Genomic DNA, 12,389 nt, shown 5'->3' on the forward strand with positions numbered 1-12,389 from the left:
AGTAAAATACATTTTACTTTTATTAATTTTCATTTTAATATAAATTTTACTTTTATTAATTTAAATTTTTTTACCTACATGACTTTACCGAAAAAAACCTAAGAATATTTTTTATCTTTGTCAATCCGCTGCTGAGTGAATGCGTCCCCCACCCCCCGCCCTCCCATGTCGCGTTGGCCATGGCGGTTTTATGGCCATACTTCACCACTCTGGTCAGTGATGACAAGGTTTGTGGTGGGTAGGACATTTTTAAATGCCACTTGCCCCACCCGCGGTTAACCATGGCCGCGAATCGACCTTCCTTGGCCGGATCCCGAATAGAGTGTGTGTTTTTGGCACTTCTTAAATAAGCAACGCGTAATGGGTGACGACACGTTCGCTTGTGGTCATTTTTGTACCAAAGCTTCCTGCGCACAAAACGTCTCGTCTATCGTTTATGTACCTTTTAATTACATTTCTCTCCGGCTCGCCGCAAGTGTTGCGTGCACGGCACTGACACGCCTCGTTCCACCCTGGATGCCACATTCAGACAAGCCCCTCCCCCCCTTAACGTGTATTTAAGGGTTTGTCTCTTGGATTTTTTCCTCACTTATTACAGTAAATTCAGCTGTGACGGTCCCACCTGATGACGGAGACTTGTGTTGCCTCCGAAACGTCGTGATTTATTATTTTATTTATATTATTATTTCAAATATTTTTATTATAGCTTTTTTATTTTTTTTTCATTCAGACTCTGTCTACTTGACGGACCTGTTCTCCACCTGAGGACGGCTGCTTGCGTTGTGGCCGAAACGTCGTGAGAATTATTTTATTATGTTTTATTTTTATTATTTTATTACTTTCCTTCTACGTGACTTTACCGAAAGAACCAAGAAGATAGCTTTTTTATATTTATTTATTTTCACCTACGTGACTTTACCGAAAAAACCTAAGAGTATGATTCCTAGGCAGTCACGAAAGCTTCAAATCTAGAACGCCTCGTTCTACCAGCTATTTCTCCTATCGGCCGAGACACGATCGGCCACTTCAAACCTTTACAACAAAAAACACATTTCTAAACATCCTCTTGCACACCGACGTTCCCGCCGGAGCAGTGTCAAACTCAGCTTTGCGTCAAAAAAAAACGAGCAGGGGTGGGGAGATGAGGTGTAGGGTGAAGGCGAGATAAGGGGAATTGTGCGTGTGTGCTGGTTGTAAAATCAATGTGAGCAACCATCCCGAACTTAGCTTATGAAGGGAAAAAAGTGTCCGTTTGAAGCAAAGCAGATGATGCTGCCCTTTCGTCCTTGCCTATGTTACACGCGTATGTATTAGCACGTAGCGTGCGGTGCGTGTCCAGGAATGTCAGGGTTCGTACATATTCACTGCCAGGCTGACAGCACGAGCTGCAGTGTGTGCCACTCGAACGCCGTATACTGTAAAGTACACGGGATTATCATGAGCATTCACATGCGAGCAGACGTAACTGCATGTGTACAGCGTGCGCCTACAAAAGGTGGAACGGTGAGTGGAGTGGTTCGTGCAGTGCGTTGATTCTACGAATGTGGCCATCTGAGTTCTTTTCCAATCCGTGGTTAAAACTAACATCAGCGGTCACGAGTGAACCGGTCCTGGGCAACCCCTTTGCACCACTTTGGTGAAGTATGGCCGAACGACTTCCCATTACCCAACACTGTGTGGGGGAAATTTTTGATCCAACAGCGGGTTGAAAAAGGTGTAATAAAGTAACAACATGTACAGGACGGCTCTCCCATGTGTCCGACGTCTCGCTCCACCTGCTGGGCGCTTCGTCATTAACGGGACTGCATTAAACGTTCCCTGCACGTGGAGCGAAACGTCGGACATCATGCCGAACAACACGCGCCACAACCAGAAAACATCGCGGAGAGCTACGCAACACAACGGCGCAGTCGTTACAACGTACATCACACGCTGGGCACGAGCTCTGTCACAAACGGGGAAATTATATTCACTGTGAGAATCTGTGCTGAGTCGCTTTTTTGTTGTTCGTCGGTGATAACGTGGACACCGAAGGAGATGACAGCTTTCAAAATGTACTAAACTCCAAAGCAAAACGGAGCAAAAAAACACTTTTCAACAACGTCCCGAAACGTACAAATGCGTGTACGTGTCGCTGTTTAGCGCCTGTGGTGCTGTGTTCTTCTTTTTTTCCGCCAAGTTATAAATGTTCTTGGTTCTTTCCCTTCTACGTGACTTTACCGAAAGAACCAAGAAGATGAATCCCTGCAGTCACGAAAGCTTAAAATCGAAAGTTATAAATGTTTTAGTCACTCTCCGCAGAGGAGCCTCTGATCTTTGTTGACCTCGTGCTCGATGCCCACGTGATCACCAGTCAGGTTCACCTCGTGACGGACCAGGTGATGGTAGCTGCCACCGCGATGGTGAGATGTTAACTACCTCGCCTGGCACACAGCTACATGGGTTCGATCCCGACTCTGACAATGTGTATTTAGAGTTTGCATGTTCTCCCCGTGGTCGCGTGGATCTTTCTCCGGGCTCTCCGGCTTTTCCCTCCACACTTAGAAACATGCCTTTTAGATGATTTGGCTGATATTAATTGATGCACGATAAGCCACCTGATTGGGCCCAGTCGCTGCTGGAAAATATCTATATAGTTCAGTGGGCCCTACCTGGTAAAATAAAAATAAAAATTTAGTTTTAAATTAAATTGAAAATGTTTTAGCATAATGGGCTCATGACAATAAGCACCAATATTTTTTCACTAAATGTGACCATCCTCTCAGTGTAGATATCTCCATTTAGGCTACTAACACTGTGGGGTAAATAATCACGCCTCTCTTCAAATAGAACAACAGTTTTACATATCTGTCTAAGGAGCTATTTTTTTTCTTACTCAGGTATAAAGTTCTAACAAAACAGAATCACATACACCTGCTCGACTTTGGAATCCCCTCCCATCTTCTGTTTTTCCCAACTTCTTATCAACTTGCTCAATTCAAGAAACGTATTAACCCTTATCTGTTATTCTTTCAGTAGCGTGGCGTTTAGCGCTTTTGGAACTTGTGCTTAGCAACCGTCATTTAAAAAACAAACCTTAACATTTAACAGCCACGGCAAGAACAGTTGCTGATTGTTCATATATGCATCTTGAACGTAGCCCAATGAGCCGTGACCCATCCCAAAACAACCCGTTGTTGTGCCGGTGTTCATAGACAAGCGTTTTCGTTCGAAAGTAAATTACGGTAATTCATCCTGATTATCCATTGCAACCATCTGTTCACAAGTAAAGCACTGCGAGTTATCGCGGCGTGTGATACTGTACTGGGCGTCAACATAAAGGTGTCATCAATATGAAGGTAACATCAATAATTATAGGCAGCAGTGTGAGCTCGGTCTATGAAAGCACACGCCACTAATTCGTGTCGTGCGAGTCTCACATTGCCGTGGTGCTGGCCACCCACCCCCTCGTGTGCCGTGCCGGCCTTCACAGGTGCTCGCTAGCAGCGATTGCCCCAACAGTCTGTTAAGGCTACACGGAGGGGTAGGATCATTGGTGTTGGTCACACGCTGCCAATCGAGATTTGGGAGTTCCATGCGTGTCGCCATCACCTGGGCTGTGATGGTTCCAAGCGGCTGTGCAGTTGCAGATCACTGGAGGTCGACGGTTCCAAAAAAGTGAAGTCTGGTATATAATGAACGTGTTCACATACATGTCTTTTGTTGCACGGATTGCCGGTGGCGAGATATGAAATACCTCACCTGGGATACAGGAGGTCGTGGGTTCGATCCTCACCCTGACGCCTGTATATTTCCCGCACCTCCGATTAGCGCGGTTGGCTACGTACGGTGCGAATGAAGTTCAACACACATTCGTAATTAAAACGCTATGTACGTACGGAACGTTAACCTAAGCTTTCAGCTAGACATAACCTATTAATTTAGTGCCGGTTGCCCAAATGTATCGAAAATAAGTTAAATAAAAAAAATACCTTTATTCATGACCAGGTAAGAGCCCATTGAGCCTCCACATCTGCGATTTCAGCTCTTATGTCAATCCAATACTTGACGAAGGCCTCCCTGCGTCGTCGGCGTGAGTCGTCGGGTGTTGTGTGCCCATACTTCACCACGCCGGTCAGCGCGGATTGGGCACGGGGGTTGGGGGTGAGCGAGGGCAGATTCCCACTCGCCACGTGGCCTGGAATCGCACTCACACGTGTCCGGGCTCAGAGCGCGATGCGCTCACGACCCGCACCGCAGCCTCCTCCCCACGTTTAAAGTGCGGCAGTCAAATAGAAATGCGCTCAAAGCAAACGGGTGAAACACCGCTTTGAGAAAATATGTGCGCGCGGCGAATATTAACATCACGCCTTGAGATCATTTATGGGAACGTTGATTTGAAACTTTCGTGACTTTACCGAAAGAACCAAAGGGTATTTATGTGAATGTTCACGCGTCCGAGGGGGCATCTATCGCGAGAGATGGAGCGGAAAAAGTACGTGAGCTCGTGTACAGATGGCTGTGGATCAAAGTTGTTATTATTACGACGTCGAACAATCGAGGGATTCCGGCGGATTTGGGAAGGTTCTTCATCGTCCAGCGGCGGATTGTCCCGTGGCCAATCATCACGATGTCTGACGGTGATTAGTTTCAACTAAACAGATGTATTACAAACATACAAACGAATGGCAAAAAAGGGCACCCAACATCCGCACAGGTTAACCCGAACCCAGCACAAACCCACGCCACCCCTCACCCACACCCCGTTGCCTATCCTTAACAGGGGGAGTTTTTTTTGTTAATGTTGGTTCAGATTTTTCTTTTTTACCCGCGCCAAAGCCCGCCGGCGGGAGTCTCGGGCGGGAAGAGAGAAGGGAGGAGAGGCGGGCAGGGGGCAGGGGGGCGGAGCAGGGCAGTCGTGGGGGAGGTTCTTCTCCTGTAGAGCTGGGAGGGATGGGGGTTGCGATGGGGTTCGTGCTTGGGGTGACGGGGTGGAGGGGTTCCTTGTGGTGGAGTGGAGCACTGTGGGGGTTGGGCACTAGCGGCGTGGATTGTTTTTTTCGGTGGCCGGTAAGAGAAGCTGCTGTAACAATTGCCGGACGATCGCGACTTCTTCTTCTTCGTCGTACTGCTCAATCCAAAGGAAACGTATCCGCCCTCAAATCTATTACACCTAGAATGGTGGCCGTTTGTCACTGACCGCTTGGCCGTGGTGAAAGAAAAACAACACGCACAGAGAGAGAAAGAGAGTGGGACCCGATAGGAGAAGAGCTTTGCTTCAAACGCTGCTCCCTCCCTTCCCGTTTGGCTTTAGCTCAGACTCTGCCCATTGGCTCTGTCTCTCTCTCTCTGCCCTCCATCAGCACACACACACAGAGTGGGGGTCCGGGTGCTGGCGGTGTGTAGGAGCAGGAGGGAAAAGGGGGGGCAGTCGACGCTTGGAGGGAAAGTTCGTGACTTGGGGTTTGTTCACTGCCTGCTGCCTCCCCCACCACCACCACTCCCTCCTCGGTGAGAGGAGAAGGCTGAGCTGGGAGGAGTTGGAGTCGGAGGAGGAGGGTGGTGGTGGTGTCACTGTGTGGGGCGCGTGTTGTGTAAATAGATGACGCGCGGCCCGCGGTGGGGGTTGTAAGCGGGGCTGACGTGGGAGGGAGGAGCTGGTGGTGCTGGTGTGTAGGGGCTGTAAGGGGGGTGGTCTTTCTACTCGCTTCTCGAGTCGTAAACAAGACGACGACGCTGGATCGAGAGGGTTCTCTCTCCTCCTCCTCCACCACCACCTCCACTTCGTGCGCCAGTGACGAGCGAGTGCGGAGCGAGTTGGTGGGAAGAGATCATCACGAGAATTGTACACGAGAGCACAATTTTCGGATTTTAAAAAAACCTTTGACGGCCGACGTTCAATTATTCCGTGTTCGAGCTTCCAGCAGCAACAACAAAATACAAGACGAGGAAGAGAAAAGAACCACACACGAGAGAGAGACAGGTACGTACATCGCATTTTCGATTTGTCAGAGCCACATTCAGCTGCACAAACCCCCCCGCCGCGCTGTGACCGAAAGAGACGTCTCTGCTTGTGTGCTGCTGCTGTTATTGTGGCTTTGATAACGACGTGCGCACAAACAGCGGCGCATCATCATCATCGTGGGGCTCCCACCACTCACGGCACCCTACAGACGCGTGCTCCGCCGCGGTGCTCATCGCGGATGAGACGCGCGGACTCGTCGAAGCAGCGAGCCTCGTCCATAGGCACGTCGCGCTCGGCTGCCGTCTAAGCTGCTGCTGCTACTGCTGCTGCTGCTACTGCTGCTTTAATATGGGTCCACCACATCGCAATGGGGTTGAGAACTGCTGCTACTGCTGTTGTTGCTGCTGCTGCGTTAATATGGGTCTACCACAGCGCGCAAGGGCTTTGAGACCAACTTCACTGCTACTGCTGCTGTTGTTGTTGTTGCTGCTGCTACTGCTGCTTTAATATGGGTCCATCACAGCACACAAGGGGTTTGAGAACTGCTGCTACTGCTGCTGTTGTTGCTGCTGCTTTAATATGGGTCCACCACAGCGCAAGTGGTTTGAGACCAACCTAACTGATGCTGCTACTGCTGCTACTGCTGCTGTTGTTGCTGCTGCTATTGCTGCTGTTGTTGTTGCTACTGCTGCTACTGCTGTTACTGCTGCTACTGCTGCGAGTGTCGTGTCCACCACCGCTACCACCCCGGGGGGGTGGGGGTCGCGCGTTCTCCCAGAGCGGGTCTCGTAGCGCCACAGGCGGCAGCAGCAGCAGCAGCGGGAGCCGCGTGAAGTCTCACGGGGGGGGGGGGTCGCATCTTGGCACCGCTCCTCGCCTTGCGGTCATCTTCGCCGTTTGTGTACAGATCTTGTTCCTTTATGATTCACGGTGGCTGTGCACAGTCTCAAAACAAGCAGCACTCTTCTTGAAGCTGCGCGTTCGACGAGAGTCGAAACGTCGCTTGTATCGAGCCAAGATGATGATAGGAACTGGAGTCGATGGCTTGAGACCCTGCCGTGTGCCGCTAGAACGCGCCCGTGGATGAGACGAAACAGGCAGCCGAGCAGACCCGAGTCCTCGGCATGTTGCTGCTGCTGCTAGTGGTTAGTGGTTGGAGGTGGTGGTGGTGGTTGTTTGTTGGTGGTGGTTGTTGGTTGGATGTGGTTGCTGGTTGCTTGTGGGTTGATGGTGGTTGTTGGTTGGTGGTGGTGATGGGTGGAGGTTGGTTGCTTGGTGGTGGTTGTTGGTTGGTTGTGGTTGTTGGTGATGGGTGGAGGTTGTTGGTTGTTGCTGACACCGCATCTCGCTCCTCCACCACCAGCACACAGACAGTCGCGAGGCATCTCGAACCTCCCTCCTCACATTGCGCGCTCCTCCTCCTCGCCGCCTTCTTCTTCTTCGCCACGGGCATGGAGGGCGTAGTCGGAGCCGGGGGGCTCTCGGCGGCCAGGGCATTGCTGGGCTCGCCCGGCAAGGAGGGCGCACGGCGGAATCTGTTCGGCACCCGCGTGGACGGCGCGGCACTGCGCATGGAGCTGGACGAGCTGCTGCGCGAGTCTCTGGACGCGGCGCGCAGCCGCTGGTCGTTCGACGTCTCCTCGGAGACGCCCGTGCCGGGGGGACACTTCGAGTGGGAGGCGGCGAGAGCACAGAGCATCCCGGCCTTCTACCGGGCTCGAGCCGCGAGCCGGAGCCGGCGGCCGGAGCCGGCCCGGTCGACGGAGACGCGGAGTCGTCCCCCCGGGGTCGTGGAGCAGACCTCGTCGCCCGAGGACGACGGCTGCGGCGCGGGTCCCGCGCGTAAGCGGAGGCGGCAGCAGCAGCAGCGGATAACTGGTGAGCGGTCACCTCGTTCGTATCGGCTCGCGTCTACCCCTCGCTCATCATCATCATCAGCAGCAGCGATATCCGTGATCACTGTTGGCTGAAGGCCGTCGCCTTCTCTCACGGCCATGCGATGCGCGGTGTTTGTGAATGCGCCACGCAGCTGCACACGTGCCGATTTCAGCGTCCCATCTCGTCCGTGCGGGTGTACCACCAGTGTGATGATATGTGGCTACAGTCAACCGGGCTGAGCGGCTGGCTTGGCGCGACTGCTGTTATCTCTAACAGATATGACCTTAGCCCTGACCCATACGTTTAGCCATAAACCCGAACCATAACCCTGACAGATGACTGTAAACTAATATTGAGCGTGACGTCTTCTTCTTCTTGAGCGTGTTTGGTTTTTTTGCGTAACATTACTCAGCATTATATTATTCACAATGTGTACAAATTTATTCAGATGTTTTAAAAATGTATATTGCCCAAAAGCCTTTGACAATTCTCATGCTCTCCCTTTACCTACTTTGTATCATTCCTGGGTATCACGCATTCGATATTGTAATTGTCTATGTGATTCCTTATATTAAATAATTATAATAATTATCCCAGAGCATCATATATAGTTCACTCTCGTATGAGTACATTTATTTGTAATTCAATACATTAAATTGTTATAATCAACATCCCTGGGCATCACCTTACATTCACTCACCGTATTTTATCAGCACATTTATGTGTAACGTAATATATCCATGAGTAAAGTGATTGTCAATGGAACTCTCAACACTTGAAGATTTGACCAGGACCTCCGCTCGAGTTTTTTTAGTAAGAATCATCTCACCTGTAACGTTACAGACCACACATGCTTCCCACGAAATAAGTTTATAGCTGAGGCACAGCAATGACATCAGCAGTTTATCGTAAACAGGTCAGGACTCAGGGAGACAACAGCTCTCAATTGCCTTGGTGTTAGAGGTAGGCAGAAGTCGTAACCGGGTACCCGATAACCGTACCCTACCCGATACGGTGCGGCCGGGTACGGGTAGCCGGGTAGGCCGTGAGTCACTGGTGAGTAACCGTTTGTCACTCATTTCCCAACGTCTTGTCTCTTCTCACAATTCAAGTTCCTAGAATCAACCCACCGGCGCCTGCAACATGGCTTCATCCCAGAGGTCGCAATCAGGTACCCGATACCCGTACCCTACCTGTACCCGGCCGGGTACGGGTAGGGTACGGGTAGGGTACGGGTACCTGTTTGCGACCCTGGTGCGGCCGGGTACGGGTAAGGAATCAAAACCCGTTTGCGGCCTCTAGAGGTGGGGCAGTGGCGTAGTGGTTCGTGCACTGCGTTACGAGCCCAGCAACCTGCGTTTGATTCTCCTGTTCCTGGTTCTCTCCCACCCCCGTTCACAAACCCACACTGACCAAAGTGGTGAAGTATGTTGCAGCGACCCTTATCATCAATGCGGTGTGGGGGAGCCCTTCATCCGGCAGTGGGTTGAGAAAAAAATAGCTGTGCAGCACAATTATAATGATTAACTTGCTATATTCTTGGTTCTTTCGGTAAATAATATAAATGTAAAACAATAAAAATTCTCACGACGTTTCGACTGCAACACACGCAATCATCATCAGGTGTGAAATCCACAGCAAGAAAATGTATTACAGCATTGCAGTCGAAACGTCGTGAGAATTTTTTATTGTTTTACATTTATATTATTTTATTGTTTCCCTTCTACGTGACTTTACCGAAAGAACCAAGAAAATGAATCCCTGCAGTCACGAAAGCTTTAAATCAAAAGATTAACTAACTGTTCACGAGTCATTTAGTAGGCAGTCTGTAATGCGCCAACCACAGCAGAAGAATCAGTGTTGGTTATCATCATTTTGAAACTTCACATCATGCCTCGCTCACGTGAAACAAATCCCAACATAATCGAAGCGGAAATTTATTACGGCATTTGCATGCACGTCGCTACGCGCTTGCACTTAGCATCGCAAAACGTCTCGGAGATGACCGCGAGTGCATACCAAAACGAATGAAGCGCTGGGCGCAAATTGCACGAGTTTCAAAGACCTTTCCGACCCGCCTGCCCCTTTTCAGATTTCTTCACGAGCAAGAAGGTGAAGACGTCCCCTGCTAAGCGAGTGGCACAGCCCACCCAGAGGCCGGCGGCGGCTACAGCAAAGCGGCCAGCGATGTGACTCTCACCACCTACCCACCCGACCTGCCTGGACCCCTTTGCCTGCCCGACTTCCCGGTGTCCACGGCAACACACGGGGGGGTGGAGGGTGGGGCCGTAATTATGCACGAAACGTTGGACTTCAATCAGAACAGCATTTTGTTTGTTTGTTTGTTATTAAATTATTATTATTATTATTTGTTCATAAGTTCAGAAACAACATTAAGTAAACATACAAGGTTGTTGATACCTGTATTATGATTCTTCCCATGCCAGGGAATGTGTGTAAATACCAAAGAATGTGGGTATTTTATTATATAACACAACGGGAAATAATGACACTATACAACTTATCTGAAGGAAGCTCGCACGTGTGTGTGGGCTGTGGGCAGTTATTCATGCTTCCGGAGTCCCTGCCTCTCTGCTCGCAATCATGAATGGCCTTCGTGACGGTGGGCAGGCCCGGGTGAAGCTACGTGGCCACCTTGGGGTGCGACACGGATGTCCTCTGGCTCCAACATTTTTTTCCATCATAGTTCGAGAAGCTTTCCATGGCTGTACCCGAGGAACTGATCCTGGACCTTGCCTAGGTCGATAATAAGTACATGGTGCGGTGTGTAAAATCATAGCCACTGGGGAGACAGTGTTCAATTTAAAGTGTGTTTATTACACAGCACTGATATACACGTTGGAGTAAAGCCAGTGAAGTTAAAACAAGTTTGTGGTAAAACTAAGCCTTTTAAGCGACAATAACAGGATCTATGTTTTCGCAGAGCATACACTTTTCCCTCTCCGTAACTTTTATCTGCCAATAGCCTACGCTACAATTAGCACCGAGTTCCCAATTAAAGCAGCTATTTTATCTGGGCATTATACAATATTAGGTTTGTTAAAATGTAGACCTGAATTTGGTATATATTTCAAGATGCAAATATATTGACATGAGCTAGCATAAAACACGTAATAACATTATGCCCTACATTGTGTAGCCTAATATAAGTAACAATTGCCAGACCACTGAAAGTGTATAGTGTCCCTTGAAAGACTACCTGTCAGCAAAATGTATTTAGCGTTTGTGCTATATTTCTGTCTTTTACATATAAATACGTTGTGCACTATTGTAAATTTACAGCGTTTTTGTAATAAAGTCACAACTTGTTTTCTTTACATACACAGCATATATCTGGTGTCATTTTTCAATGTCGCCTTCAGGGGCTATGGATGTTCCGTCGCATAACACCGTATTCGCCAGATTATAAGACGCTCCGGAGATGCAACTGAAATATGTGCCCAGTATCAATACAACTCTGCAAGTTTTCTTACATAAGCTCACCAGACTGTGAGATGCACCAAAAGCTTTTGGTTTAAAATACAGGGTGGGAAATCGAGTCTTCTAATCCGGAAAATATGATCATTAAGCAAACCTCACTGAGTCAAGACTTGTTATCTATCAGCGGGTCCTTCATTCAATGAATAAGAGTTACATCTTCATATTAGAGGAAACTGGAGAACCCAGAGACGCTACTGGACGTCTGTGCAAAAGAGCTTTGTAGCTCATCGGATTCCTCCGTTACAAATAACGATGCTGACGCTACCACACCAGGGGTCAGCGACCCGCGGCTCCGAAGTCACGCGCGGCTCTTAAAGGACTGATTCGTGATGCTAATCATACGCACTGCGGCTCTTAAAATATATTTTTTTACGAATTTTAAAAAATGCCTCGTTATTTTGGTTTCCGATCCCTGCACGCTGCTTACCATGGAGGTAATACTCAGCACTGCCTTCTCCTGGTCACACCGCGCTAGTCCCACCCCACCCCCTGATCACCCATTCAAATACTGTACTCGACTAGCCAGACTCAGCTTTGCTTCGGAGAGTGACATTTCACGGCGTGTTAATGCCAAGCAGGACCAAATGTATCACCCAATATTCTCCGTAACGCTGCTTCGGCTGGCTTGGAGTAGCGCAGACTGAGATAAGGCACTGCCGCTGGAGTGCAAGATAAACCAATGCATGATGCTCTTTGGTTCTTTCGGTAAAGTCACGTAGATAGAAAAAGAATAGATCACGACGTTTCGATCGCAACACAAGCAATCGTCGTCAGGTGGGACAACCACAGTAAGAAAAAACTGCTCAAGTAGATCCAATCCATGATGCTAGACTATTGTACCATATATGCCATTAATCATATGAACAGCATTCCAATAAGTTTAGAATGACATTTTTTCAAAATGCTATAATACATTGTAGACCGATAGGGAAGGAAAGGGATGTATGTACGTCTAATTTTTTTCCCGTTGCACGTAGCCTAACGTGTTAATCGGACGTGCGGGAGAAGGACAAACGAAACTCAAAAGGCATTTCTAAGAAAATGAGTTTTCAAACTAGCTTTACAA

General features: G+C 48.9%; 1 protein-coding gene across 2 annotated transcripts; it reads left to right on the forward strand.

The window, feature by feature from the left end:
- Positions 1 to 5,001: 5,001 nt before the first annotated feature.
- LOC144933839 (uncharacterized) lies at positions 5,002 to 11,164 on the forward strand. Of its 2 annotated transcripts, none has more exons than XM_078859037.1 (3): positions 5,002 to 5,962; positions 7,308 to 7,822; positions 9,915 to 11,164. In XM_078859037.1, the coding sequence occupies exons 2-3, from the start codon at positions 7,396 to 7,398 to the stop codon at positions 10,013 to 10,015; spliced, it is 528 nt and encodes a 175-aa protein (XP_078715163.1). In that variant the 5' UTR covers positions 5,002 to 5,962; positions 7,308 to 7,395; the 3' UTR covers positions 10,016 to 11,164. The 2 variants fall into 2 exon arrangements, with proteins under 2 accessions (XP_078715163.1, XP_078715164.1); XM_078859038.1 differs by lacking the exon at positions 5,002 to 5,962 and adding an exon at positions 5,984 to 6,225.
- The last annotated feature ends 1,225 nt before the right edge of the window (positions 11,165 to 12,389 follow it).

Source organism: Lampetra fluviatilis, chromosome 8 (assembly GCF_964198595.1).
Source record: "Lampetra fluviatilis chromosome 8, kcLamFluv1.1, whole genome shotgun sequence".
Lineage (NCBI taxonomy): Eukaryota > Metazoa > Chordata > Hyperoartia > Petromyzontiformes > Petromyzontidae > Lampetra > Lampetra fluviatilis.